This window comes from Scyliorhinus torazame, chromosome 18 (assembly GCF_047496885.1).
Source record: "Scyliorhinus torazame isolate Kashiwa2021f chromosome 18, sScyTor2.1, whole genome shotgun sequence".
Lineage (NCBI taxonomy): Eukaryota > Metazoa > Chordata > Chondrichthyes > Carcharhiniformes > Scyliorhinidae > Scyliorhinus > Scyliorhinus torazame.
Genome location: NC_092724.1, coordinates 14,003,710 through 14,027,421, shown reverse-complemented (window position 1 = coordinate 14,027,421; position 23,712 = coordinate 14,003,710). Strand labels below are relative to the sequence as shown.

At 48.4% G+C, this 23,712-nt stretch overlaps 1 protein-coding gene across 12 annotated transcripts in view; it reads left to right on the top strand.

Annotated features, from left to right (window-relative positions):
• The window catches only part of LOC140394956 (CUGBP Elav-like family member 4), a 558,707-nt gene that overhangs the window by 268,117 nt on the left and 266,878 nt on the right, over window positions 1-23,712 (top strand). The window contains exon 1 of one of the 12 annotated variants that reach the window (XM_072482184.1): window positions 164-224. The exons of 10 other annotated variants lie outside the window; for them this stretch is intronic. In XM_072482184.1, the coding sequence (XP_072338285.1) occupies window positions 192-224 (33 nt within the window). In that variant the 5' untranslated portion in view covers window positions 164-191. Of the gene's footprint in view, window positions 1-163; window positions 225-23,712 lie in introns of those variants that run through there. One more of the 12 variants, XM_072482183.1, reaches the window with a different exon arrangement.

The following is a 23,712-nucleotide window of genomic DNA, read 5'->3' as shown; positions in this document are numbered from 1 at the left end:
TGGTTGCTGTTGCTCATATCTGGGTCACTGCCCACACAGTGCCAGTTCTTTGCCAGCAGCGACAGTGGCGAGCCCTAGATTCAAGCCAGCTCTGACAGCCGGTGACAAGATGCAGCAGTATCATCAGGAAGGACGTGACTGAGTCCTCACCGAGACTCACTCTGCAGGCGCAGAGCCATTTCCCCCCAGCAATGTCAGCTCTGCTGCCCTCGCAGGCAATTCTAGTGAGTATTTACGACGGCTGGGTTTATGGGCTATTGCTCCCACCCTGGGTTTAACCATTTTCAAGGCGAGGTTGGGCATTATCAGCGTTAAGCCGAGTCATCCCTGCCTGCTCCCCCACATATCAGATTATTATTAGGACATTTCGAGAAGTCCGAACGGAGTTCTTCCTGAAGAAGTGTTTATGGGATTGTAAGACAGACCTTTTCCACGACTGTATTGAGACTCTGTGGATGCAAGAGCAGCAGGCAGGGTAGGTCAGTGCTCCCTTTGGACAGCTGGGGTCCATATCTAAGCACTGTTTGATGTGGAGATTTGTGTTTCCACCAACTGGCTGAATTTGATTAACAAAAAACACTTAAGGTTTTCACTTGTTTTCCTGTGGCTGACATAAAGCAAAGTAAACAAACAAACCTCGGTTGGAAATTGCCAGTTAAAGATAATAGTGGCCAAATGCTTAAATGTATTTGTAGGACTCTGCTCCTCAAGCTATTTTAAGGGAGAGATTAACCCACTTACTTCTCACAGTGAGCTCAACTCCTCTCCAGGCCCTGAGCGCATAATCTAAACTAACAGTTTAATGCGGCATTGTAGTCGAGATGAGACTTAAAACCGAGGTCCCTTCTGCTCTTTCGGGGTGAACGTAAACGACCCCATGGCCACTATTTCGAAGGCGAGCAGGGCAGCTGGCTAGTATTTATCCTTCAACCACCATCACTAAGCCACAGTGTGTCACGTGATTATCGGACTGGTGTTTGTGGCATGCTGTTGTTGCCATGTTTACGATATCGGAACAGTCGCGTCTACATAAGTGGCTGTATGGTGCTTTGGGACATCCGAAGGTGCTATATAAATGCAGGGTCTCTCTCTGTGCTTTACTATGGGCGGCGGGAGGGGGCTGGGGTGGGGGGGGGTGGGGGTGGAGGGGTGCCGAGTGGGGAACAACGATCCTGTTGAAACCCTGCAGCGGATATTCAAGATCCCTTGAGACTGTCCGAAGAGGTGCAACGATTGTCCCGTCCGACCAACATTCCTCATCCGCCCAAAGCAGCCGAAAAATAGATAAACTGCTCATTCGTTTCATGTTTTCCCTCTTGTGGGGCCTCGCCGCAGAGGAATTGACTTTCACACAATTTACAGTGCAGAAGGAGGCCATTTGGCCCATCAAGTCTGCACCGGCTCTTGGAAAGAGCACCCACCCAGGCCCATGCCTCCACCCATAACAACAGCTAGTTGTACTTCAAAAGCAACTCATTGGCTGTGAAGCACTTTGGGATGTCCTGGAAATGCGTAAGGCACCGTAAGGCATCAAAGGTTCTTACTTTTAATGGAGAATATTTATTTTCAAATGCTGGACCTAGGTTATACGAGATAGATACATTTTTGTTAAGCAATGGTATTAAAGGATATGGGCCAAAGACAAGGGTATGGAGTTGGGTCACAGATCAGCCATGATCTCATTGAATGGTGGAGCAGGCTCGAGGGGCTGAATGGCCTACTCCTGTTCCTATGTTCGCCCACTCTTATCGCCAATAGGGATGTCCAGCTTAATAATCGAGAGTAATGAGGTGTTGTCCACAAGGGACCATGAGCATCTCTCACTGTTAAAGAGAGATAAGTGGTTATGTTGCTTGAGGGGCAGCCCGCTTCATTGATCGGGGGGCTAGGCGAGGGAGCAGGTTTGTAGGAACTACCAGTCAGTTCAGGGCCTGAACTGTTGCCACCGTTCTGCATCACACTCTAGCCATCCAGCCAACTGAGCGACTTGACTCGCCATCCAGCCTCATAGTTGTCTGCAGAATGTTACAGCACTGAAGGAGGCCATTCAGCCCTTCAATGCCTGTGCTGTCGCTTGGCAAGAGCTATTTAGTCCCACTCCGCTGCTTCACCTCTTTCCACCCCCCCGCCCCCCACTCCCCCCATCCCGCATAGCCCTGCAATTTATTTTCCTCTTTTTGAATTTAATAATGATTATATCATAAGTTTTCAAAACTGACTATATGGCAGCACGGTAGCATTGTGGTTAGCACAATTGCTTCCCAGCTCCAGGGTCCCAGGTTCGATTCCCAGCTTGGGTCACTGTCTGTGCGGAGTCTGCACATCCTCCCCGTGTGTGCGTGGGTTTCCTCCGGGCGCTCCGGTTTCCTCCCACAGTCCAAAGATGTGCCGGTTAGGTAGATTGGCCGTGATAAATTGCCCTTGGTGTCCAAAATTGCCCTTAGTGTTGGGTGGGGTTACTGGGTTATGGCGATAGGGTGGAGGTGTGGGCTTCGGTAGGGTGCACTTTCCAAGAGCCGGTGCAGACTCGATGGGCTGAATGGCCTCCTTCTGCACTGTAAATTCTATGAACATACGAAAGAGGCGCAGAATTCGGCACTGCGAGCCAGCTCCGCCATACAATAAGATCGTGGTTGGTGCATTTGTCTTGAGTTCCACATTCCCCATCTCCCCCAATAACCTTTGATTCCCTTGCCTAGAACAAGAATCTATCTAGCTCCGCCTTAAAAATATTCAGTGACTGCGCCTCCTCCGCCTTCTGAGGCCGAGAGTTCCACAGCCCTCTTGAGGTAAACATGTCTCCACAAGAGTCCCATGGCAAGACGCAGGGAGTTCGAGGCACTTCAGAGTTCTGGGGCGTCATTCTCCGACCCCCCGCCGGGTCGGAGAATCGCCGGGGGCTGGCGTGAATCCCGCCCCCGCTGGTTGCCGAAGTCTCCGGCACCGGATATTCGGCGGGGGCGGGAATCGGGCCGCGCCGGTTGGCGGGCCCCCCCGCTGGATTCTCCGGCCCGGATGGGCCGAAGTCCCGCCGATAAATTGCCTGTCCCGCCGGCGTGGATTAAACCACCTTTTGAACGGCGGGACAAGGCGGCGCGGGCAGGCTCTGGGGTCCTGGGGCGCGAGGGCGATCTGACCCCGGGGGGTGCCCCCATGGTGGCCTGGCCCGCGATCGGGGCCCACCGATCCGCGGGCGGGCCTGTGCCGTGGGGGCACTCTTTCCCTTTCGCCTCCGCCACAGTCTCCACCATGGCGGAGGCGGAAGAGACTCCCTCCACTGCGCATGCGCAGGAAACTGTCAGCGGCCGCTGACACTCCCGCGCATGCGCCGCCCGGAGATGTCATTTCCGCGCCAGCTGGCGGGGCAACAAAGGCCGTTTCCGCCAGCTGGCGGGGCGGAAATTCCTCCGGTGCCGGCCTAGCCCCTCAATGTTGGGGCTCGGCCCCCAAAGATGCGGAGCATTCCGCACCTTTGGGGCGGCGCGATGCCCGTCTGATTTGCGCCGTTTTGGGCGCCAGTCGGCGGACATCGCGCTGTTTTGGGAGAATTTCGCCCCATGTTTGTTCATTGTTGGAGTTTGCACGCTATCTTGTGACTCACTGGAACATTACTCCTGTTGTTGTACACAAATAAATTCCTTTGAAGTAATGGTTTCCATTCAGCAGATGAAGCCCTCTATTGAATGTTGAATTGAGGGCCCTAAGCAGTAGTATTTACAGGACCGTCCCAGGAGAGCATTAATATTTGCAGGATGTCCCCTGACGTGTTGATATTGACAGGGACCCCGAGGAGAGTGTTAATATTTACATGGTATCCCCAGAGATGTGTTAATATTGACAGGCCATTCCCGGGAGTATGTTAATATTTACAGGAGGTAGACAAGATTGTGTTAATGTTTGCAAGATGATTTCACAGTGTATCAGTATTTACAGGATATCACAGGAGTGTTGCCACCTCACAATATTTTGCATTGTTCATTTGAATGCGTGGTATCTTTAATTATTTTTTCATGGCCGCAGATGTGGAGTATTTTAAGGGGGAAGGCCCGTGAGCCATCTGCATTGGATTTTTTGAGTTGTGTACATAACCTGCAGGGAACGTTGCCCAGGACAGTGTTAGCGTTGATAAAGGGTCCCCAGATGTTGGTATTTTCAGAGGATCCCCAGGACTGTGTCAGTATTTACAGGAGAACCTTGGGAGTAACTCAGTATTTACAGAAGGCCACTGGGAGTGTACCGGCATTTACAGGGGGTCCCCGGAGAGTGTGTCAATATTTACAGCGTGTCCTCAGGAGTGCATCAGTATTTGCAGAGGTTCCCTGGGAGTGTGTCACTATTTACAGGGGGTCCCGGGAGTGTGTGTCAATATTTACAGCGTGTCCTCAGGAGTGCATCAGTATTTGCAGAGGGTCCCTGGGAGTGTGTCACTATTTACAGGGGGTCCCGGGAGTGTGTCACTATTTACAAGGGGTCCCGGAAGTACGCCAGTATATACACGGGGTCCCGAGAGTGTGTCACTATATACACGGGGTCCCGAGAGTGTGTCAGTATATACACGGGGTCCTAGGAGTGTGTCACTATTTACAGGGTGACCCGGGAGTGTGGCAGTATATACACGGGGTCCCGGGAGTGTGTCAGTATATACACAGGTTCCCGGGAGTGTGTCAGTATATACACGGGGTCCCAAGAGTGTGTCACTATGTACACGGGGTCCTAGGAGTGTGTCACTATTTACAGGTTGACCCGGGAGTGTGTCAGTATATACACGGGGTCCCGGGAGTGTGTCAGTATATACACAGGGTCCCGAGAGTGTGTCAGTATGTACACGGGGTCCCAGGAGTGTGTCACTATTTACAGGGTGACCCGGGAGTGTGTCAGCATATACAGAGGGTCCATGGGAGTGTGTCACTACTTACAAGGGGTCCAGGAAGTGTGTCATTATTTACAGGGGGTCCCGGGAGTGTGTCAGTATATACAGAGGGTCCATGGGAGTGTGTCACTACTTACAAGGGGTACAGGAAGTGTGTCATTATTTACAGGGGAGTGTGTCAATATATACGGAGGGTCCATGGGAGTGTGTCAGTATATACGGGGGGTCCCGGGACTATGTCAGTATTTACTGGGAATTTCGGGAAGTGTGGGAGTATTTACAGGGTTTCCCAGGGAGTGTGTCAGTATTGTTATGGGTGAGGTGTTTTCAGAACCCCAAAATGTATCATGGAGTTCAACCAACCTCTCCCTTTAATGTATTTGTTGCTTTTCCTAGCACACAGCTTGTTCCCTAGGTGTGGGATTACAATTATGGACACGTGGGTTTTTAATCACAAAACAATGTTTATTCCATGAACTCAACTTAACATCTTAAATAAACATTGGATCTCTTAACACCCCTTACTTCAAAGATAACTATGAAAATATTACAACAGTAAATAATTCCTCAAAATGTTCCTTCAAACTTCCAAGAGACTTGACACCTTTAAACAGAATCACATCAGGTTAAAGGCTTTACTATTATGAGTTTAAATCACCCTAATGATCCAGAGATGCAGTCTTTCATGGCAGAGATCCAGCTCACTGCAAACTCAGACACACCCCAAGCTCTTTTCAAACTGCAAAACTAAACTGCAAAATGGCTGACCTGACCTCAGCCCCACCCACCTCCGCAAGGAAAGTGATTCGGGCTTCTCCAAATTCACTTTCAGCTATGTTCATCACCAAACCCGCCTCCTGAAGTTGATCGAAGAACTCCATACGGTGTTTTAAATGTTCTTTCCATGTCCGGAAGTTGAAAATAAAAGCAGATTGTCCCAATTTCTCAATGTAATCCCTCAAATGTGGAATAGGATAAGAGTCCGTTCTTGTAACTGCATTCACCTTTTGATAGTCCACACACAACCGTTGGGTACCGTCTGGTTTAGGTACCATCACTATTGGTGAGCTCCATTGGCTGCAACCCACTTCAATTATGCCATTCTTCAGCATGCTCTCAATCTCTCTGTTAACCTGTGCCAATTTTAAAGGATTAAGTCTTTATGAATGTTGTTTGATAGGAACAGCATTTCCCACATCTACATCATGTATAACCATTTTAGTATTTCCCAATTTATCTCTACAGACTTGCCCATGTGGTATCAATAACTCTTTCAGGTCAGTTCGTTTTTCCTCTGGAAGGTAACTTAACAATTCATCCCAATTTTTAAGAACATCCTCATTTCCAATTTAATTTGAGGTATGTCAAATTCACAGTCACCTGGATTTGGTTCATCACTGAGTTAGAATCATTAAAACCTCCTTTTTCTCTCCTTCCCTTTCAAAGTACCTTTTAAGCATATTCACATGACACACTCGGTGAATCTTCCTTCTATCTGGTGTTTTTACCACACAATTAACCTCACTTAATTTCCTTTCAATCTGATACAGTCCACAAAACCTAGCTTTTAAAGGCTCCCCTACCACTGGTAACAACATTAAAACTTTATCCCCACTTGCAAAACTACAAACTTTGGATTTCTTGTCCGCTCTTGTTTCATCACATTTTGTGCAACTTTCAAATGTTGTCTAGCCAATTCACCTGCTCTATTTAATCGTTCCCAAAAAGTTGACACGTAATCCAATAGTGTCATTTCCGATTTCTCACCCACCAATTTTTCCTTAATCAATTTAAGTGGTCCTCTTACCCCATGACCAAAAATTAGTTCAAAAGGACTAAATTTGGTTGACTCATTCGGTGCATCCCTAATTGCAAACAATACGAATGGGATTCCTTTATCCCAATCCTCTGGATAATCTTGACAATATGCCCTCAACATTGTCTTTAATGTCTGATGCCACCTTTCTAACGCTCCCTGCGATTCTGGATGGTACGCAGTTGATTTAAATTGTTTTATTCCTAAGCTATCCATAGCTTCTTTGAATAACTTTGAAGTAAAATTTGTTCCTTGATCCGATTGTATTTCTGTGGGTAGTCCATATCTAGTAAAGAATTTAAGTAATTCCTCCACAATCCTTTTAGCTGTAATATTACGTACTGGAATGGCCTCTGGAAACCTAGTAGACACATCCATTACAGTCAAAAGATATTGGGCGCTATTCTCCCCTCCCAGGCCGGCTGGGAGAATCGCAAGGCGCCACGCGAATCGCGCCACACCGCCCCGACCCCCGCACACGATTCTCCCACCCCTCCAGAAACTAGCGGCACGCAATTCACACCGGGCCGATCGAAGAACCGGCGAGTGGCGATTCTCCGCCCGGATGGACCGAGCAGCCGCTACGATATGAAAGGTTCCCGCCGGCGCCGTCCACCCCTGCTGGCGGGAACTCTGCGGGAATGCTGGGGGGGAGGGCCGCCTGTGGGGGGGGGCTCCTTCACCGGGGTGGCCTCTGATGGGGTCTGGCCCGCGATCGGGGCCCACCGATCGGCGGGCCGGCCTCTTCTCCCCCCCCGGGCCTACCTCCTTTCGCACGCGCCCCAGAACACTGGCTCCATGTTTGCGGCGCGTGAAACGCGACGGCGTTCACGACGGCGCGAACACTTGGCCTCAATATCGGCGAATCGCCCCCTTTGATTCCCACGTTTTGTTTTAGGAAGCGGTCCTACACAATCGATTAGGACCCTTGTAAAAGGTTCCTCAAATGCTGGAATGGGTATTAAGGGTGCTGGTTTTATCACTGCTTGAGGTTTCCCTATCACTTGACATGTGTGACATGACTGACAAAATTTAACTACATCTTTATGTAGTCCAAGCCAATAAAAATGTTTCTGGATTTTAGCTTGAGTTTTCCTTATTCCCCAAATGACCTCCCACTGGTACATCATGTGCAACTCGCAACACCTCCTTTCTATACCCTACCGGCAATACTACTTGATGAACTTCTGCCCACTTTTCATTTCATAGAATTTACAGTGCAGAAGGAGGCCATTCGGCCCATCGAGTCTGCACTGGCTCTTGGAAAGAGCACCCTACCCAAGGTTAACAGCTCCACCCTATGCCCATAACCCAGTAACCCCACCCAACACTAAGGGCAATTTTGGACACTAAGGGCAATTTATCATGGCCAATCCACCTAACCTGCACATCTTTGGACTGTGGGAGGAAACCGGAGCACCCGGAGGAAACCCACGCACACACGGGGAGGATGTGCAGACTCCGCACAGACAGTGACCCAAGCCGGAATCGAACCTGGGATCCTGGAGCTGTGAAGCAATTGTGCTATCCACAATGCTACCGTGCTGCCCCGTGCATGCATCCTCCTGCATATGTACAGGTCTCCATTTTCTGATCAAGACATCATTTTTACGGTAATAACACTTTGGTATACTGTCAGATTCCTCTTCCGCATATGCTTTCTGATATATCCGTTTTATTTCTACATCTTTCTGTTGTAACTCCGCCAATTTTCCTGAACTAAAAATATCCACCTCATCCTCCACCTGTTCTTGTTTTTTTACAACCATCTGATCAAAAATCGTTTCTGATAATTGCACTTCAACTTCATCTTCACTCTTTGATTTCTCCTCTTGTCTTAACCTGTGACTTTGCGAGCTTGTTACTACACAATCTGGAAAAATCCCACGATATTCGTCCTTCAACACTTCAGTTGACTGATTTTCCACTGGCTTATCAACCACAGTAGGAATCACTCCCACCTGCGATCCAGCTTTTTCATTATCGAAGATGAACTGTATTCCTGGACAAGATAGTTTATCTATTACTCCGACTACCACTTCACCGGACTTTCCAACCTTACCTTATATAATGGAACGCTACTCCTCTCACCCTGAATTCCACATATCACCACTTTTTCTGGCAACATTCTTCCCAAACTACATAATTCCTCATCTCTTACCATTAAAGATTGACTAGCCCCTGTATCTCTGAAAATTGTGACTTCTTTACCTGCTCCTCCTGATACACATGAGTAAATTTTACCCACACAAGTAAATTCTTAAAAGACATCTGGCACCTTCTTAACAATTACTTCTTGAACAGGCTGTACAATCGTTTGCACCTCCTTCGCTTCCCTTGGGCTTTCCTTTACCATTCGAACAAACCCCACTGTCTTATCCTGTTTTACCACATCAGCCTTCATAGTGGTTTTCTTCAACCACCAACACTGTGACTTTACATGGCCTAGTTTATTACAGTGAAAACATCTGAAACTTTTCATTTCTTTTCCACCCTCCTGGATTTATTTTTTAATCTGAGGTACACTCTCTTTATTGTCTCCCATCAGATCACCTTTACCTTTACCACTTGAGTATTTCTCATGTCCCCAGTTTCTATCCCTCATCGGCTGAAACTGATGTCGGAAACCAATCTTTGATTTATGAACTAATTCATAATGATCTGCCATTTCCGCTGCTAATCTCACAGTTTTAACCCTCTGTTCTTCCACATGAGTTCTCACTACATCAGGAATTGAATTTTTAAACTCCTCCAAAAGTATAATTTCTCTGAGAGCTTCATACGTTTGGTCTATTTTCAAAGCCCTTATCCACCTATCAAAATTACTCTGTTTGAGCCTTTCAAACTCCATGTATGTTTGACCAAATTCTTTCCTTAAATTTCTAAACCTTTGTCTGTACGCTTCAGGCACTAGCTCATATGCACTTAAGATGGATGTCTTCCGGGCAGCACGGCGGCGTAGTGGTTAACACTGCGGCCTCACGGCGCCGAGGTCCCAGGTTCGATCCCGGCTCTGGGTCACTGTCCGTGTGGAGTTTGCACATTCTCCCCGTGCTTGTGTGGGTTTCGCCCCCACAACCCAAAAATGTGCAAGGTAGGTGGATTGGCCACGCTAAATTGCCCCTTAATTGGAAAAAATGAATTGGGTACTCTAAATTTAAAAAAAAAGGATGAATTTCTTCACCTCCTCATACGTTCCCGATACCTCCTCCGGTAGTGATGCAAACACTTAACTAGTTCTCCCGACCAGCTTTGTTTGAATCAATAACACCCACATGTCCTGTGGCCATTTCATTTGTTTAGCTAAAAGGCTTCCACTTCCTTCTCGTCAACCCTTGGCAATGCTTGGACATATTGAAATAGATTCCCACCAAGCCTTCGACTATGATGCTCTTTCTCACTATCCTCATCACTATCATCCAACTGTACGTTTCCCTTTACGTCTGCCAATTTTAACTGATTGTCATGTTTCATGGCCATTTTCTGAAGTTCAAACTCCCTCTCTTTGGGCGTCATTCTCCGACCCCCCGCCGGGTCGGAGAATGGCCGTTGGCCGCCGTGAATCCCGCCCCCGCCGAAGTCTCCGCTCCCGGAGATTGGGCGGGGGCGGGAATCCGGCCGCGCCGGTTGGCGGGACCCCCCGCTGGATTCTCCGGCCCGGATGGGCCGAAGTCCCGCCCAGGAATTGCCTATCCCGCCGGCGTAAATCAAACCTGGTATTTACCGGCGGGACCAGGCGGCGTGGGCGGGCTCCGGGGTCCTGGGGGGGGCGCGGGGCGATCTGACCCCGGGGAGTGCCCCCACGGTGGCCTGGCCCGCCATCGGGGCCCACCGATTCGCGGGCGGGCCTGTGCCGTGGGGGCACTCTTTCCCTTCCGCCTCTGCCACGGCCTCCACCATGGCGGAGGCGGAAGAGACTCTCCCCACTGCGCATGCGCGGGAAACTGACAGCGGCCACTGAAGCTCCCGCACATGCGCTGGGAAACTGCCAGCGGCCGCTGACGCTCCCGCGCATGCGCCGCATTTCCGCGCCAGCTGGCGGGGCAACAAACGCCATTTCCGCCAGCTGGCGGGGCGGAAATCCCTCCGGCGTCGGCCTAGCCCCTCAATGTTGGGGCTAGGCCGCCAAAGATGCGGAGACTTCCGCACCTTTGGGCCGGCGCGATGCCCGTCTGATTGGCGCCGGCTTTGGCGCCAGTCGGCGGGCATCCCGCCGTTGGGGGAGAATTTCGCCCTTTATCTTTTTCCCTGATCTGTATCTCCCTTTCTTTTTCTTTTTGTTCTGCTAGGGCTATTCTTTCTTTTCTCCATTCTTCTCTCTCCTTTTCTTTTTCCTCTCTCTCTGGTTTTCGTCATAGAATTTACAGTGCAGAAGGAGGCCATTCGGCCCATCGAGTCTGCACCGGCTCTTGGAAAGAGCACCCTACCCAAGCCCACACCCCCACCCAATCCCCATAACCCAGTAACCCCACCCAAGACTAAAGGCAATTTTGGACTAAGAGCAATTTAGCATGGCCAATCCACCTAACCTGCACATCTTTTTCCTCTCTTTCTCTTTCTTTTTCTTCTCTCTCACTCTCGTATTCAAGCCGCTTTAATTCTTTCTCATGTTCCATTTGTTTAATTTGCAACTGAATTTTTGCCATTTCCAATGAGTCAAATCTATCTCAGGAAACTTTAAATGCTTAACCACCACCATAATTACCTCATCTTTTCGCATTTTGTCAGGAAATGTTAACTGCAATGTTCTTGCCAAATCTAACAGTCGGCTTTTCGTTTCTGCCCGTAAGGTACTACGTGTGACATTCTCCACCCCCAAAAACTTCTGAGCCTCTGAAAGAGCCATTGTTCACAACACTCTCCCCACTTAAACTAAAATAGCACACCGGAAAAGCAACAATCCTTCACTGTCTTTAAGTTCATAAAAGCCAATCCAATAGATAGACTTTCATTCCCCTCGAGCCCCCAATTGTTATGGGTGAGGGATTTCCAGAACCCCAAAATGTATCATGGAGTTCAACCAACCTCTCCCTTTAATGTATTTGTTGCTTTTCCTAGCACACGGCTTGTTCTCGAGGTGTGGGATTACAATTATGGACACGTGGGTTTTTAAACACAAAACAATGTTTATTCCATGAACTCAACGTAACAGCTTAAATAAACATTGGATCTCTTAACACCCCTTACTTCAAAGATAACTACAAAAATATGACAACAGTAAGTAATTCCTCAAAATGCTCCTTCAAACTTCCAAGAGACTTAACACCTTTAAACAGAATCACATCAGGTTAAAGGCTTTACTATTATGCGTTTAAATCACCCTAATGATCCAGAGATATAGTCGTTCATGGCAGAGATCCAGCTCACTGCAAACACAGACACACCCCAAGCTCTTTTCAAACTGCAAAACTAAACTGCAAATTGGCTGACCTGACCTCAGCCCCACCCACTCGCTGACATCACTGTTTTCTTAAAGGTACATTGCTTAAACATCCATGTCTTAAAGGTACTCTCACATGACAGTATTTATACGGAGTCCTAAGACTGTGTCAGTATTTACAGAGGCTCCCCAGGATTATATCAATATTACAGAGGGTGCTGGGAAATGTGTCAATCTGAAAGCGGGACGCTGGCCGTCTGGCAATATGTACAGGATGTCCTTGGGAGAGTGTCAGCGTTTACTGCGAGTCTCGGGGAATGTGTCAGTATTTACAGAGGGACTCCCCGAGTGTGTCAGTATTTACAGAGGGACTCCCCGAGTGTGTCGGTATTTACAGAGAGTGTATCGGGGACTGTGTCAGTGTTTACAGTGAGTCTCGGGGAGTGTGTCAGTATTTAAAGGTGGTCTCCGGGAATTTGTCAGTATTTAAAGGTGGTCCCAGGACTGTGAAAGTATTTATAGGTGGTCCCGGGAGTGTACCAGTATTTACAGAGAGTCTCTCCGAGTGTGTCAGTATTTACAGAGAGTCTCTCCGAGTGTGTCAGTATTTACAGAGAGTCTCTCCGAGTGTGTCAGTATTTACAGAGGGTCTCCCCGAGTGTGTCAGTATTTACAGGGAGTCTCGGGGAGTGCGTCAGTATTTACAGAGTCTCGGGGAGTGTGTCAGTATTTACAGAGAGTCTCTCCGAGTGTGTCAGTATTTACAGGGAGTCTCGGGGAGTGCGTCAGTATTTACAGAGTCTCGGGGAGTGTGTCAGTATTTACAGAGAGTCTCTGCGAGTGTGTCAGTATTTACAGAGAGTCTCGGGAAGTGCGTCAGTATTTACAGATCGTCTCTGCGAGTGTGTCAGTATTTACAGTGAGTCTCCCCGAGTGTGTTGGTATTTACAGAGTCACTCCGAGTGTGTCAGTATTTACAGAGTGCCTCCCTGAGTGTGTCAGTATTTACAGAGAGTCTCTGGGAGTCTCTGGGAGTGTGTCAGTATTTCCGGAGAGTCTCGGGGAGTGCGTCAGTATTTACAGAGAGTCTCTGCGAGTGTGTCAGTATTTACAGAGAGTCTCGGGGAGTGCGTCAGTATTTACAGAGAGTCTCTGCGAGTGTGTCAGTATTTACAGAGAGTCTCGGGGAGTGTGTTAGTATTTACAGAGATTCTCTCCGAGTGTGTCAGTATTTACATCGAGTCTCTCCGTGTGTGTCAGTATTGACAGAGAGTCTCCCCGAGTATGTCAGTATTTACAGAGAGACTCTCCGAGTGCGTCAGTATTTACAGAGGGTCTCGGGGAGTGTGTCAGTATTTACAGAGAGTCTCCCCGAGTGTGTCAGTATTTACAGAGAGTCTCCCCGAGTGTGTCAGTATTTACAGAGCGTCTCCCCGAGTGTGTCAGTATTTACAGAGAGTCTCCCCGAGTGTGTCAGTATTGACAGTGTGTCTCACCGAGTGTGTCGGTATTTACAGAGAACCCTCCGAGTGTGTCAGTATTTACAGAGAGTCTCCCCGAGTGTGTCGGTATTTACAGAGAGTGTATCAGGGACTGTGTCAGTATTTACAGTGAGTCTCGGGGAGTGTGTCAGTATTTACAGGTGGTCCCGGGAGTGTGCCAGTATTTACAGAGAGTCTCTCCGAGTGTGTCAGTATTTACAGAGTCTCTGCGAGTGTGTCAGTATTGAGAGAGATTCTCTGCGAGTGTGTCAGTATTTACAGAGAGTCTTGGGGAGTGCGTCAGTATTTACAGAGAGTCTCTGCGAGTGTGTCAGTATTTACAGAGCGTCTCGGGGAGTGCGCCAGTATTTACAGAGAGTCTCCCCGAGTGTGTCAGTATTTAAAGAGAGTCTCCCCGAGTGTGTCACTATTTACATAGGGTCTCCCCGAGTGTGTCAGTATTTACAGAGAGTCTCTCCGAGTGTGTCAGTATTTACAGAGAGTCTCCCCGAGTGTGTCACTATTTACAGAGGGTCTCTCCGAGTGTGTCAGTATTTACAGAGAGTCTCCCCGAGTGTGTCACTATTTACAGAGGGTCTCTCCGAGTGTGTCAGTATTTAAAGAGAGTCTCCCCGAGTGTGTCACTATTTACATAGGGTCTCCCCGAGTGTGTCACTATTTACAGAGAGTCTCTCCGAGTGTGTCAGTATTTACAGAGAGTCTCCCCGAGTGTGTCACTATTTACAGAGGGTCTCTCCGAGTGTGTCAGTATTTACAGAGAGTCTCCGAGTGTGTCAGTATTTACAGAGAGTCTCGGGGAGTGTGTCAGTATTTACAGAGAGTCTCGGGGAGTGTGTCAGTATTCACAGAGAGTCCCGGGGAGTGTGTCAGTATTTACAGTGAGTCCCGGGGAGTGTGTCAGTATTTACAGAGAGTCACCCCAAGTGTGTCAGTATTTACAGAGAGTCTCCCCGAGTGTGTCAGTATTTACAGAGCGTCTCCCCGAGTGTGTCAGTATTTACAGAGAGTCTCTCCGAGTGCGTCAGTATTTACAGAGAGTCTCCTCGAGTGGGCCAGTATTTACAGAGTGTGTCCCTGAGTGTGTCAGTATTTACAGAGAGTCTCTGGGAGTGCGTCAGTATTTACAGAGAGTCTCGGGGAGTGCGTCAGTATTTACAGAGAGTCTCTGTGAGTGTGTCAGTATTTACACAGTGTCTCGTGGAGTGCGTCAGTATTTACAGAGTCTCTGTGAGTGTGTCAGTATTTACAGAGAGTCACGGGGAGTGCGTTAGTATTGAGAGAGAGTCTCTCCGTGTGTGTCAGTATTTACAGAGAGTCTCGGGGAGTGTGTCAGTATTTACAGAGAGTCTCCCCGAGTGTGTCAGTATTTACAGAGAGTCTCCCCGAGTGTGTCAGTATTTACAGAGCGTCTCCCCGAGTGTGTCAGTATTTACAGAGAGTCTCCCCGAGTGTGTCAGTATTGACAGTGTGTCTCACCGAGTGTGTCGGTATTTACAGAGAACCCTCCGAGTGTGTCAGTATTTACAGAGAGTCTCCCCGAGTGTGTCGGTATTTACAGAGAGTGTATCAGGGACTGTGTCAGTATTTACAGTGAGTCTCGGGGAGTGTGTCAGTATTTACAGGTGGTCCCGGGAGTGTGCCAGTATTTACAGAGAGTCTCTCCGAGTGTGTCAGTATTTACAGAGTCTCTGCGAGTGTGTCAGTATTGAGAGAGATTCTCTGCGAGTGTGTCAGTATTTACAGAGAGTCTTGGGGAGTGCGTCAGTATTTACAGAGAGTCTCTGCGAGTGTGTCAGTATTTACAGAGCGTCTCGGGGAGTGCGCCAGTATTTACAGAGAGTCTCCCCGAGTGTGTCAGTATTTAAAGAGAGTCTCCCCGAGTGTGTCACTATTTACATAGGGTCTCCCCGAGTGTGTCAGTATTTACAGAGAGTCTCTCCGAGTGTGTCAGTATTTACAGAGAGTCTCCCCGAGTGTGTCACTATTTACAGAGGGTCTCTCCGAGTGTGTCAGTATTTACAGAGAGTCTCCCCGAGTGTGTCACTATTTACAGAGGGTCTCTCCGAGTGTGTCAGTATTTAAAGAGAGTCTCCCCGAGTGTGTCACTATTTACATAGGGTCTCCCCGAGTGTGTCACTATTTACAGAGAGTCTCTCCGAGTGTGTCAGTATTTACAGAGAGTCTCCCCGAGTGTGTCACTATTTACAGAGGGTCTCTCCGAGTGTGTCAGTATTTACAGAGAGTCTCCGAGTGTGTCAGTATTTACAGAGAGTCTCGGGGAGTGTGTCAGTATTTACAGAGAGTCTCGGGGAGTGTGTCAGTATTCACAGAGAGTCCCGGGGAGTGTGTCAGTATTTACAGTGAGTCCCGGGGAGTGTGTCAGTATTTACAGAGAGTCACCCCAAGTGTGTCAGTATTTACAGAGAGTCTCCCCGAGTGTGTCAGTATTTACAGAGCGTCTCCCCGAGTGTGTCAGTATTTACAGAGAGTCTCTCCGAGTGCGTCAGTATTTACAGAGAGTCTCCTCGAGTGGGCCAGTATTTACAGAGTGTGTCCCTGAGTGTGTCAGTATTTACAGAGAGTCTCTGGGAGTGCGTCAGTATTTACAGAGAGTCTCGGGGAGTGCGTCAGTATTTACAGAGAGTCTCTGTGAGTGTGTCAGTATTTACACAGTGTCTCGTGGAGTGCGTCAGTATTTACAGAGTCTCTGTGAGTGTGTCAGTATTTACAGAGAGTCACGGGGAGTGCGTTAGTATTGAGAGAGAGTCTCTCCGTGTGTGTCAGTATTTACAGAGAGTCTCCCCGAGTGTGTCAGTATTTACAGAGGGTCTCAGGGAGTGTGTCAGTATTTACAGAGAGTCTCTCCGAGTGTGTCAGTATTTACAGAGAGTCTCGGGGAGTGTGTCAGTATTTCCAGAGGGTCTCAGGGAGTGTGTCAGTATTTACAGTGAGTCCCGGGGTGTGTGTCAGTATTTACAGAGAGTCTCCCCAAGTGTGTCAGTATTTACAGAGATTCACCCGAGTGTGTCAGTATTTACAGAGCGTCTCCCCGAGTGTGTCAGTATTTACAGAGAGTCTCTCCGAGTGCGTCAGTATTTACAGAGAGTCTCCTCGAGTGGGCCAGTATTTACAGAGTGTGTCCCTGAGTGTGTCAGCATTTAAAGTGTGTCACCCCGAGTGTGTCGGTATTTACAGAGAGTCCCTCCGAGTGTGTCAGTATTTACAGAGAGTCACCCCGAGTGTGTCGGTATTTACATAGAGTGTATCGGGGACTGTGTCAGTATTTACAGTGTGTGTCTCGGGTAGTGTGTCAGTATTTAAAGGTGGTCCCCGAGAATTTGTCAGTATTTACAGGTGGTCCCGGGAGTGTGTAAGTATTTATAGGTGGTCCCGGGTGTGTGCCCGTATTTACAGAGAGTCCCCCCGAGTGTGTCAGTATTTACAGTGAGTCTCCCCGAGTGGGTTGGTATTTATAGAGTCTCTCCGAGTGTGTCAGTGTTTACAGAGAGTCTCGGGGAGTGTGTCAGTATTCACAGAGAGTCCCGGGGAGTGTGTCAGTATTTACAGTGAGTCCCGGGGAGTGTGTCAGTATTTACAGAGAGTCTCCCCAAGTGTGTCAGTATTTACAGAGAGTCTCCCCGAGTGTGTCAGTATTTACAGAGCGTCTCCCCGAGTGTGTCAGTATTTACAGAGAGTCTCTCCGGTTGCGTCAGTATTTACAGAGAGTCTCCTCGAGTGTGCCAGTATTTACAGAGTGTGTCCCTGAGTGTGTCAGTATTTACAGAGAGTCTCTGGGAGTGCGTCAGTATTTACAGAGAGTCTCGGGGAGTGCGTCAGTATTTACAGAGAGTCTCTGTGAGTGTGTCAGTATTTACACAGTGTCTCGTGGAGTGTGTCAGTATTTACAGAGAGTCACGGGGAGTGCGTTAGTATTGAGAGAGAGTCTCTCCGTGTGTGTCAGTACTTACAGAGAGTCTCCCCGAGTGTGTCAGTATTTACAGAGGGTCTCAGGGAGTGTGTCAGTATTTACAGAGAGTCTCTCCGAGTGTGTCAGTATTTACAGAGAGTCTCGGGGAGTGTGTCAGTATTTACAGAGGGTCTCGGGGAGTGTGTCAGTATTTACAGAGAGTCTCCCCAAGTGTGTCAGTATTTACAGAGATTCACCCGAGTGTGTCAGTATTTACAGAGCGTCTCCCCGAGTGTGTCAGTATTTACAGAGAGTCTCTCCGAGTGTGTCAGTATTTACAGAGAGTCTCTCCGAGTGTGTCAGTATTTACAGAGAGTCTCTCCGAGTGCGTCAGTATTTACAGAGAGTCTCCCCGAGTGTGTCAGTATTTACAGTGTGTCACCCCAAGTGTGTCGGTATTTACAGAGAGTCCCTCCGAGTGTGTCAGTATTTACAGAGAGTCACCCCGAGTGTGTCGGTATTTACATAGAGTGTATCGGGGACTGTGTCAGTATTTACAGTGTGTGTCTCGGGGAGTGTGTCAGTATTTAAAGGTGGTCCCCGAGAATTTGTCAGTATTTACAGGTGGTCCCGGGAGTGTGTAAGTATTTATAGGTGGTCCCGGGTGTGTGCCCGTATTTAAAGAGAGTCTCCCCGAGTGTGTCAGTATTTACAGTGAGTCTCCCCGAGTGTGTTGGTATTTACAGAGTCTCTCCGAGTGTGTCAGTGTTTACAGAGTGTCTCCCTGAGTGTGTCAGTATTTACAGAGAGTCTCTGGGAGTGTGTCAGTATTTCCAGAGAGTCTCGGGGAGTGCGTCAGTATTTACAGAGAGTCTCTGCGAGTGTGTCAGTATTTACAGAGAGTCTCGGGGAGTGCGTCAGTGTTTACAGAGACTCTCTGTGAGTGTGTCAGTATTTACAGAGTCTCGGGGAGTGCGTCAGTATTTATAGAGACTCTCTGTGAGTGTGTCAGTATTTACAGTGTCTCGGGGAGTGCGTCAGTATTTACAGAGAGTCTCTGCGAGTGTGTCAGTATTTACAGAGAGTCTCGGGGAGTGCGTCAGTATTTACAGAGAGTCTCTGCGAGTGTGTCAGTATTTACAGAGATTCTCGGGGAGTGTGTCAGTATTGACAGAGAGTCTCTGAGTGTGTCAGTATTTACATGGAGTCTCCCCGAGTGTGTCAGTATTTTCTAAGAGACTCTCCGAGTGCATCAGAATTTACAGAGGGTCTCAGGGAGTGTGTCAGTATTTACAGAGAGTCTCCCCGAGTGTGTCAGTTTTTACAGAGAGTCTCTCCGAGTGTGTCAGTATTTACAGAGGGTCTCGGGAAGTGTGTCAGTATTTACAGAGAGTCTCGGGGAGTGTGTCAGTATTTACAGAGAGTCTCTCCGAGTGTGTCAGTATTTCCAGAGAGTCTCTCCGAGTGCGTCAGTATTTACAGGGAGTCTCGGGGAGTGTGTCAGCATTCACAGAGTTCCGGGGAGTGCGTCAGTATTTACAGTGAGTCTCTGTGAGTGTGTCAGTATTTACACAGTGTCTCGGGGAGTGTGTCAGTATTTACAGAGAGTCTCTGTGAGTGTGTCAGTATTTACAGAGAGTCTCGGGTTGTGCGTTAGTATTGACAGAGAGTCTCTCCGTGTGTGTCAGTATTTACAGAGAGTCTCCCCGAGTGCGTCAGTATTTACAGAGGGTCTCTCCGAGTGTGCCTGTATTTACAGAGAGTCTCCGAGTGTGTCAGTATTTACAGAGAGTCTCCCCGAGTGTGTCAGTATTTACAGAGGGTCTCTCCGAGTGTGTCAGTATTTACAGAGAGTCTCTCCGAGTGCGTCAGTATTTACAGAGAGTCTCCCCAAGTGTGTCAGTATTTACAGTGTGTCACCCTGAGTGTGTCGGTATTTACAGAGAGTCCCTCCGAGTGTGTCAGTATTTACAGAGAGTCACCCCGAGTGTGACGGTATTTACATCGAGTGTATCGGGGACTGTGTCAGTATTTACAGTGTGTGTCTCGGGGAGTGTGTCAGTATTTAAAGGTGGTCCCCGGGAATTTGTCCGTATTTACAGGTGGTCCCGGGAGTGTGTTCGTATTTACAGAGAATCTCCCCGAGTGTGTCAGTATTTACAGTGAGAGTCCCCGAGTGTGTTGGTATTTACAGAGTCTCTCCGAGTGTGCCAGTGTTTACAGAGTGTCTCCCTGAGTGTGACAGTATTTACAGAGAGTCTCTGGGAGTGTGTCAGTATTTCCAGAGAGTCTCGGGGAGTGTGTCAGTATTTACAGAGCGTCTCCCCAAGTGTGTCAGTAGTTACAGAGAGTCTCCCCGAGTGTGTCAGTATTTACAGAGCATCTCCCCGAGTGTGTCAGTATTTACAGAGCGTCTCCCCGAGTGTGTCAGTATTTACAGAGTGTGTCCCTGAGTGTGTCAGTATTTACACAGAGTCTCTGGGAGTGCGTCAGTATTTACAGAGAGTCTCGGGGAGTGCGTCAGTATTTACAGAGAGTCTCTGTGAGTGTGTCAGTATTTACACAGTGTCTCGGGGAGTGCGTCAGTATTTACAGAGAGTCTCTGTGAGTGTGTCAGTATTTACAGAGAGTCTCGGGGAGTGCGTTAGTATTGACAGAGAGTCTCTCCGTGTGTGTCAGTATTTACAGAGAGTCTCCCCGAGTGTGTCAGTATTTACAGAGGGTCTCTCCGAGTGTGTCTGTATTTACAGAGAGTCTCCGAGTGTGTCAGTATTTACAGAGAGTCTCCCCGAGTGCGTCAGTATTTACAGAGGGTCTCTCCGAGTGTGTCAGTATTTACAGAGAGTCTCCGAGTGTGTCAGTATTTACAGAGAGTCTCGGGGAGTGTGTCAGTATTTACAGAGAGTCTCGGGGAGTGTGTCAGTATTCACAGAGAGTCCCGGGGAGTGTGTCAGTATTTACAGTGAGTCCCGGGGAGTGTGTCAGTATTTACAGAGTCTCCCCAAGTGTGTCAGTATTTACAGAGAGTCTCCCCGAGTGTGTCAGTATTTACAGAGCGTCTCCCCGAGTGTGTCAGTATTTACAGAGAGTCTCTCCGAGTGTGTCAGTATTCACAGAGAGTCTCTCCGAGTGTGTCAGTATTTACAGAGAGTCTCTCCGAGCGCGTCAGTATTTACAGAGAGACTCCCCGAGTGTGTCAGTATTTACAGTGTGTCACCCCGAGTGTGTCGGTATTTACAGAGAGTCCCTCCGAGTGTGTCAGTATTTACAGAGAGTCACCCCGAGTGTGACGGTATTTACATAGAGTGTATCGGGGACTGTGTCAGTATTTACAGTGTGTGTCTCGGGGAGTGTGTCAGTAATTAAAGGTGGTCCCCGAGAATTTGTCAGTATTTACAGGTGGTCCCGGGAGTGTGTAAGTATTTATAGGTGGTCCCCGGGAGTGTGCCCGTATTTAAAGAGAGTCTCCCCGAGTGTGTCAGTATTTACAGTGAGTCTCCCCGAGTGTGTTGGTATTTACAGAGTCTCTCCGAGTGTCTCCCTGAGTGTGTCAGTATTTCCAGAGAGTCTCGGGGAGTGCGTCAGTATTAACAGGGACTCTCTGTGAGTCTGTCAGTATTTACACAGTGTATCGGGGAGTGCGTCAATATTTACAGAGAGTCTCTGCGAGTGCGTCAGTATTTACAGAGAGTCTCTGCGAGTGTGTCAGTATTTAAAGAGATTCTCGGGGAGTGTGTCAGTATTTACAGAGAGTCTCTCTGAGTGTGTCAGTATTTACAGAGAGTCTCCCTGAGTGTGTCAGTATTTTCACAGAGACTCTCCGAGTGCGTCAGGATTTACAGAGAGTCTCGGGGAGTGTGTCAGTATTTACAGAGAGTCTCGGGGAGTGTGTCAGTATTTACAGAGAGTCTCCCCGAGTGTGTCAGTATTTACAGAGAGTCTCTCCGAGTGCGTCAGTATTTACAGAGAGTCTCGGGGAGTGTGTCAGTATTTACAGAGTCTCGGGGAGTGTGTCAGTATTTACAGAGAGTCTCTCCGAGTGTGTCAGTATTTACAGAGAGTCTCGGGGAGTGCGTCAGTATTTACAGAGAGTCTCTGTGAGTGTGTCAGTATTTACACAGTGTCTCGGGGAGTGCGTCAGTATTTACAGAGAGTCTCTGTGAGTGTGTCAGTATTTACAGAGAGTCTCGGGGAGTGCGTTAGTATTGACAGAGAGTCTCTCCGTGTGTGTCAGTATTTACAGAGAGTCTCCCCGAGTGTGTCAGTATTTACAGAGGGTCTCTCCGAGTGTGTCTGTATTTACAGAGAGTCTCCGAGTGTATCAGTATTTACAGAGAGTCTCCCCGAGTGCGTCAGTATTTACAGAGGGTCTCTCCGAGTGTGTCAGTATTTACAGAGAGTCTCCGAGTGTGTCAGTATTTACAGAGAGTCTCGGGGAGTGTGTCAGTATTTACAGAGAGTCTCGGGGAGTGTGTCAGTATTCACAGAGAGTCCCGGGGAGTGTGTCAGTATTTACAGTGAGTCCCGGGGAGTGTGTCAGTATTTACAGAGAGTCTCCCCAAGTGTGTCAGTATTTACAGAGAGTCTCCCCGAGTGTGTCAGTATTTACAGAGCGTCTCCCCGAGTGTGTCAGTATTTACAGAGAGTCTCTCCGAGTGTGTCAGTATTCACAGAGAGTCTCTCCGAGTGTGTCAGTATTTACAGAGAGTCTCTCCGAGCGCGTCAGTATTTACAGAGAGACTCCCCGAGTGTGTCAGTATTTACAGTGTGTCACCCCGAGTGTGTCGGTATTTACAGAGAGTCCCTCCGAGTGTGTCAGTATTTACAGAGAGTCACCCCGAGTGTGACGGTATTTACATAGAGTGTATCGGGGACTGTGTCAGTATTTACAGTGTGTGTCTCGGGGAGTGTGTCAGTATTTAAAGGTGGTCCCCGAGAATTTGTCAGTATTTACAGGTGGTCCCGGGAGTGTGTAAGTATTTATAGGTGGTCCCCGGGAGTGTGCCCGTATTTAAAGAGAGTCTCCCCGAGTGTGTCAGTATTTACAGTGAGTCTCCCCGAGTGTGTTGGTATTTACAGAGTCTCTCCGAGTGTCTCCCTGAGTGTGTCAGTATTTCCAGAGAGTCTCGGGGAGTGCGTCAGTATTAACAGGGACTCTCTGTGAGTCTGTCAGTATTTACACAGTGTATCGGGGAGTGCGTCAATATTTACAGAGAGTCTCTGCGAGTGTGTCAGTATTTACAGAGAGTCTCGGGGAGTGCGTCAGTATTTACAGAGAGTCTCTGCGAGTGTGTCAGTCTTTACAGAGATTCTCGGGGAGTGTGTCAGTATTTACAGAGAGTCTCTCTGAGTGTGTCAGTATTTACAGAGAGTCTCCCTGAGTGTGTCAGTATTTTCACAGAGACTCTCCGAGTGCGTCAGGATTTACAGAGAGTCTCGGGGAGTGTGTCAGTATTTACAGAGAGTCTCGGGGAGTGTGTCAGTATTTACAGAGAGTCTCCCCGAGTGTGTCAGTATTTACAGAGAGTCTCTCCGAGTGCGTCAGTATTTACAGAGAGTCTCGGGGAGTGTGTCAGTATTTACAGAGTCTCGGGGAGTGTGTCAGTATTTACAGAGAGTCTCTCCGAGTGTGTCAGTATTTACAGAGAGTCTCGGGGAGTGTGTCAGTATTTACAGAGAGTCTCCCCGAGTTTGTCAGTATTTACAGAGAGTCTCCCCGAGTGTGTCAGTATTTACAGAGAGTCTCGGGGAGTGTGTCAGTATTTACAGAGAGTCTCTCCGAGTGTGTCAGTATTTACAGAGAGTCTCGGGGAGTGTGTCAGTATTTACAGAGGGTCTCAGGGAGTGTGTCAGTATTTACAGAGACCCCCGAGTGTGTCAGTATTTACAGAGAGTCTCTCCGAGTGCGTCAGTATTTACAGAGAGTCTCGGGGAGTGTGTCAGTATTTACAGAGAGTCTCCCCGAGTGTGTCAGTATTTACAGAGAGTCTCTCCGAGTGTGTCAGTATTTACAGAGAGTCTCTCCGTGTGCGTCAGTATTTACAGAGAGTCCCGGGGAGTGTGTCAGCATTCACAGAGTCCCGGGGAGTGTGTCAGTATTTACAGTGAGTCCCGGGGAGTGTGTCTGTATATACAGAGAGTCTCCCTGAGTGTGTCAGAATTTACAGAGTCTCCCCGAGTGTGTTGGTATTTACAGAGAGTCTCCCCGAGTGTGTCGGTATTTACAGAGTCTCGGGG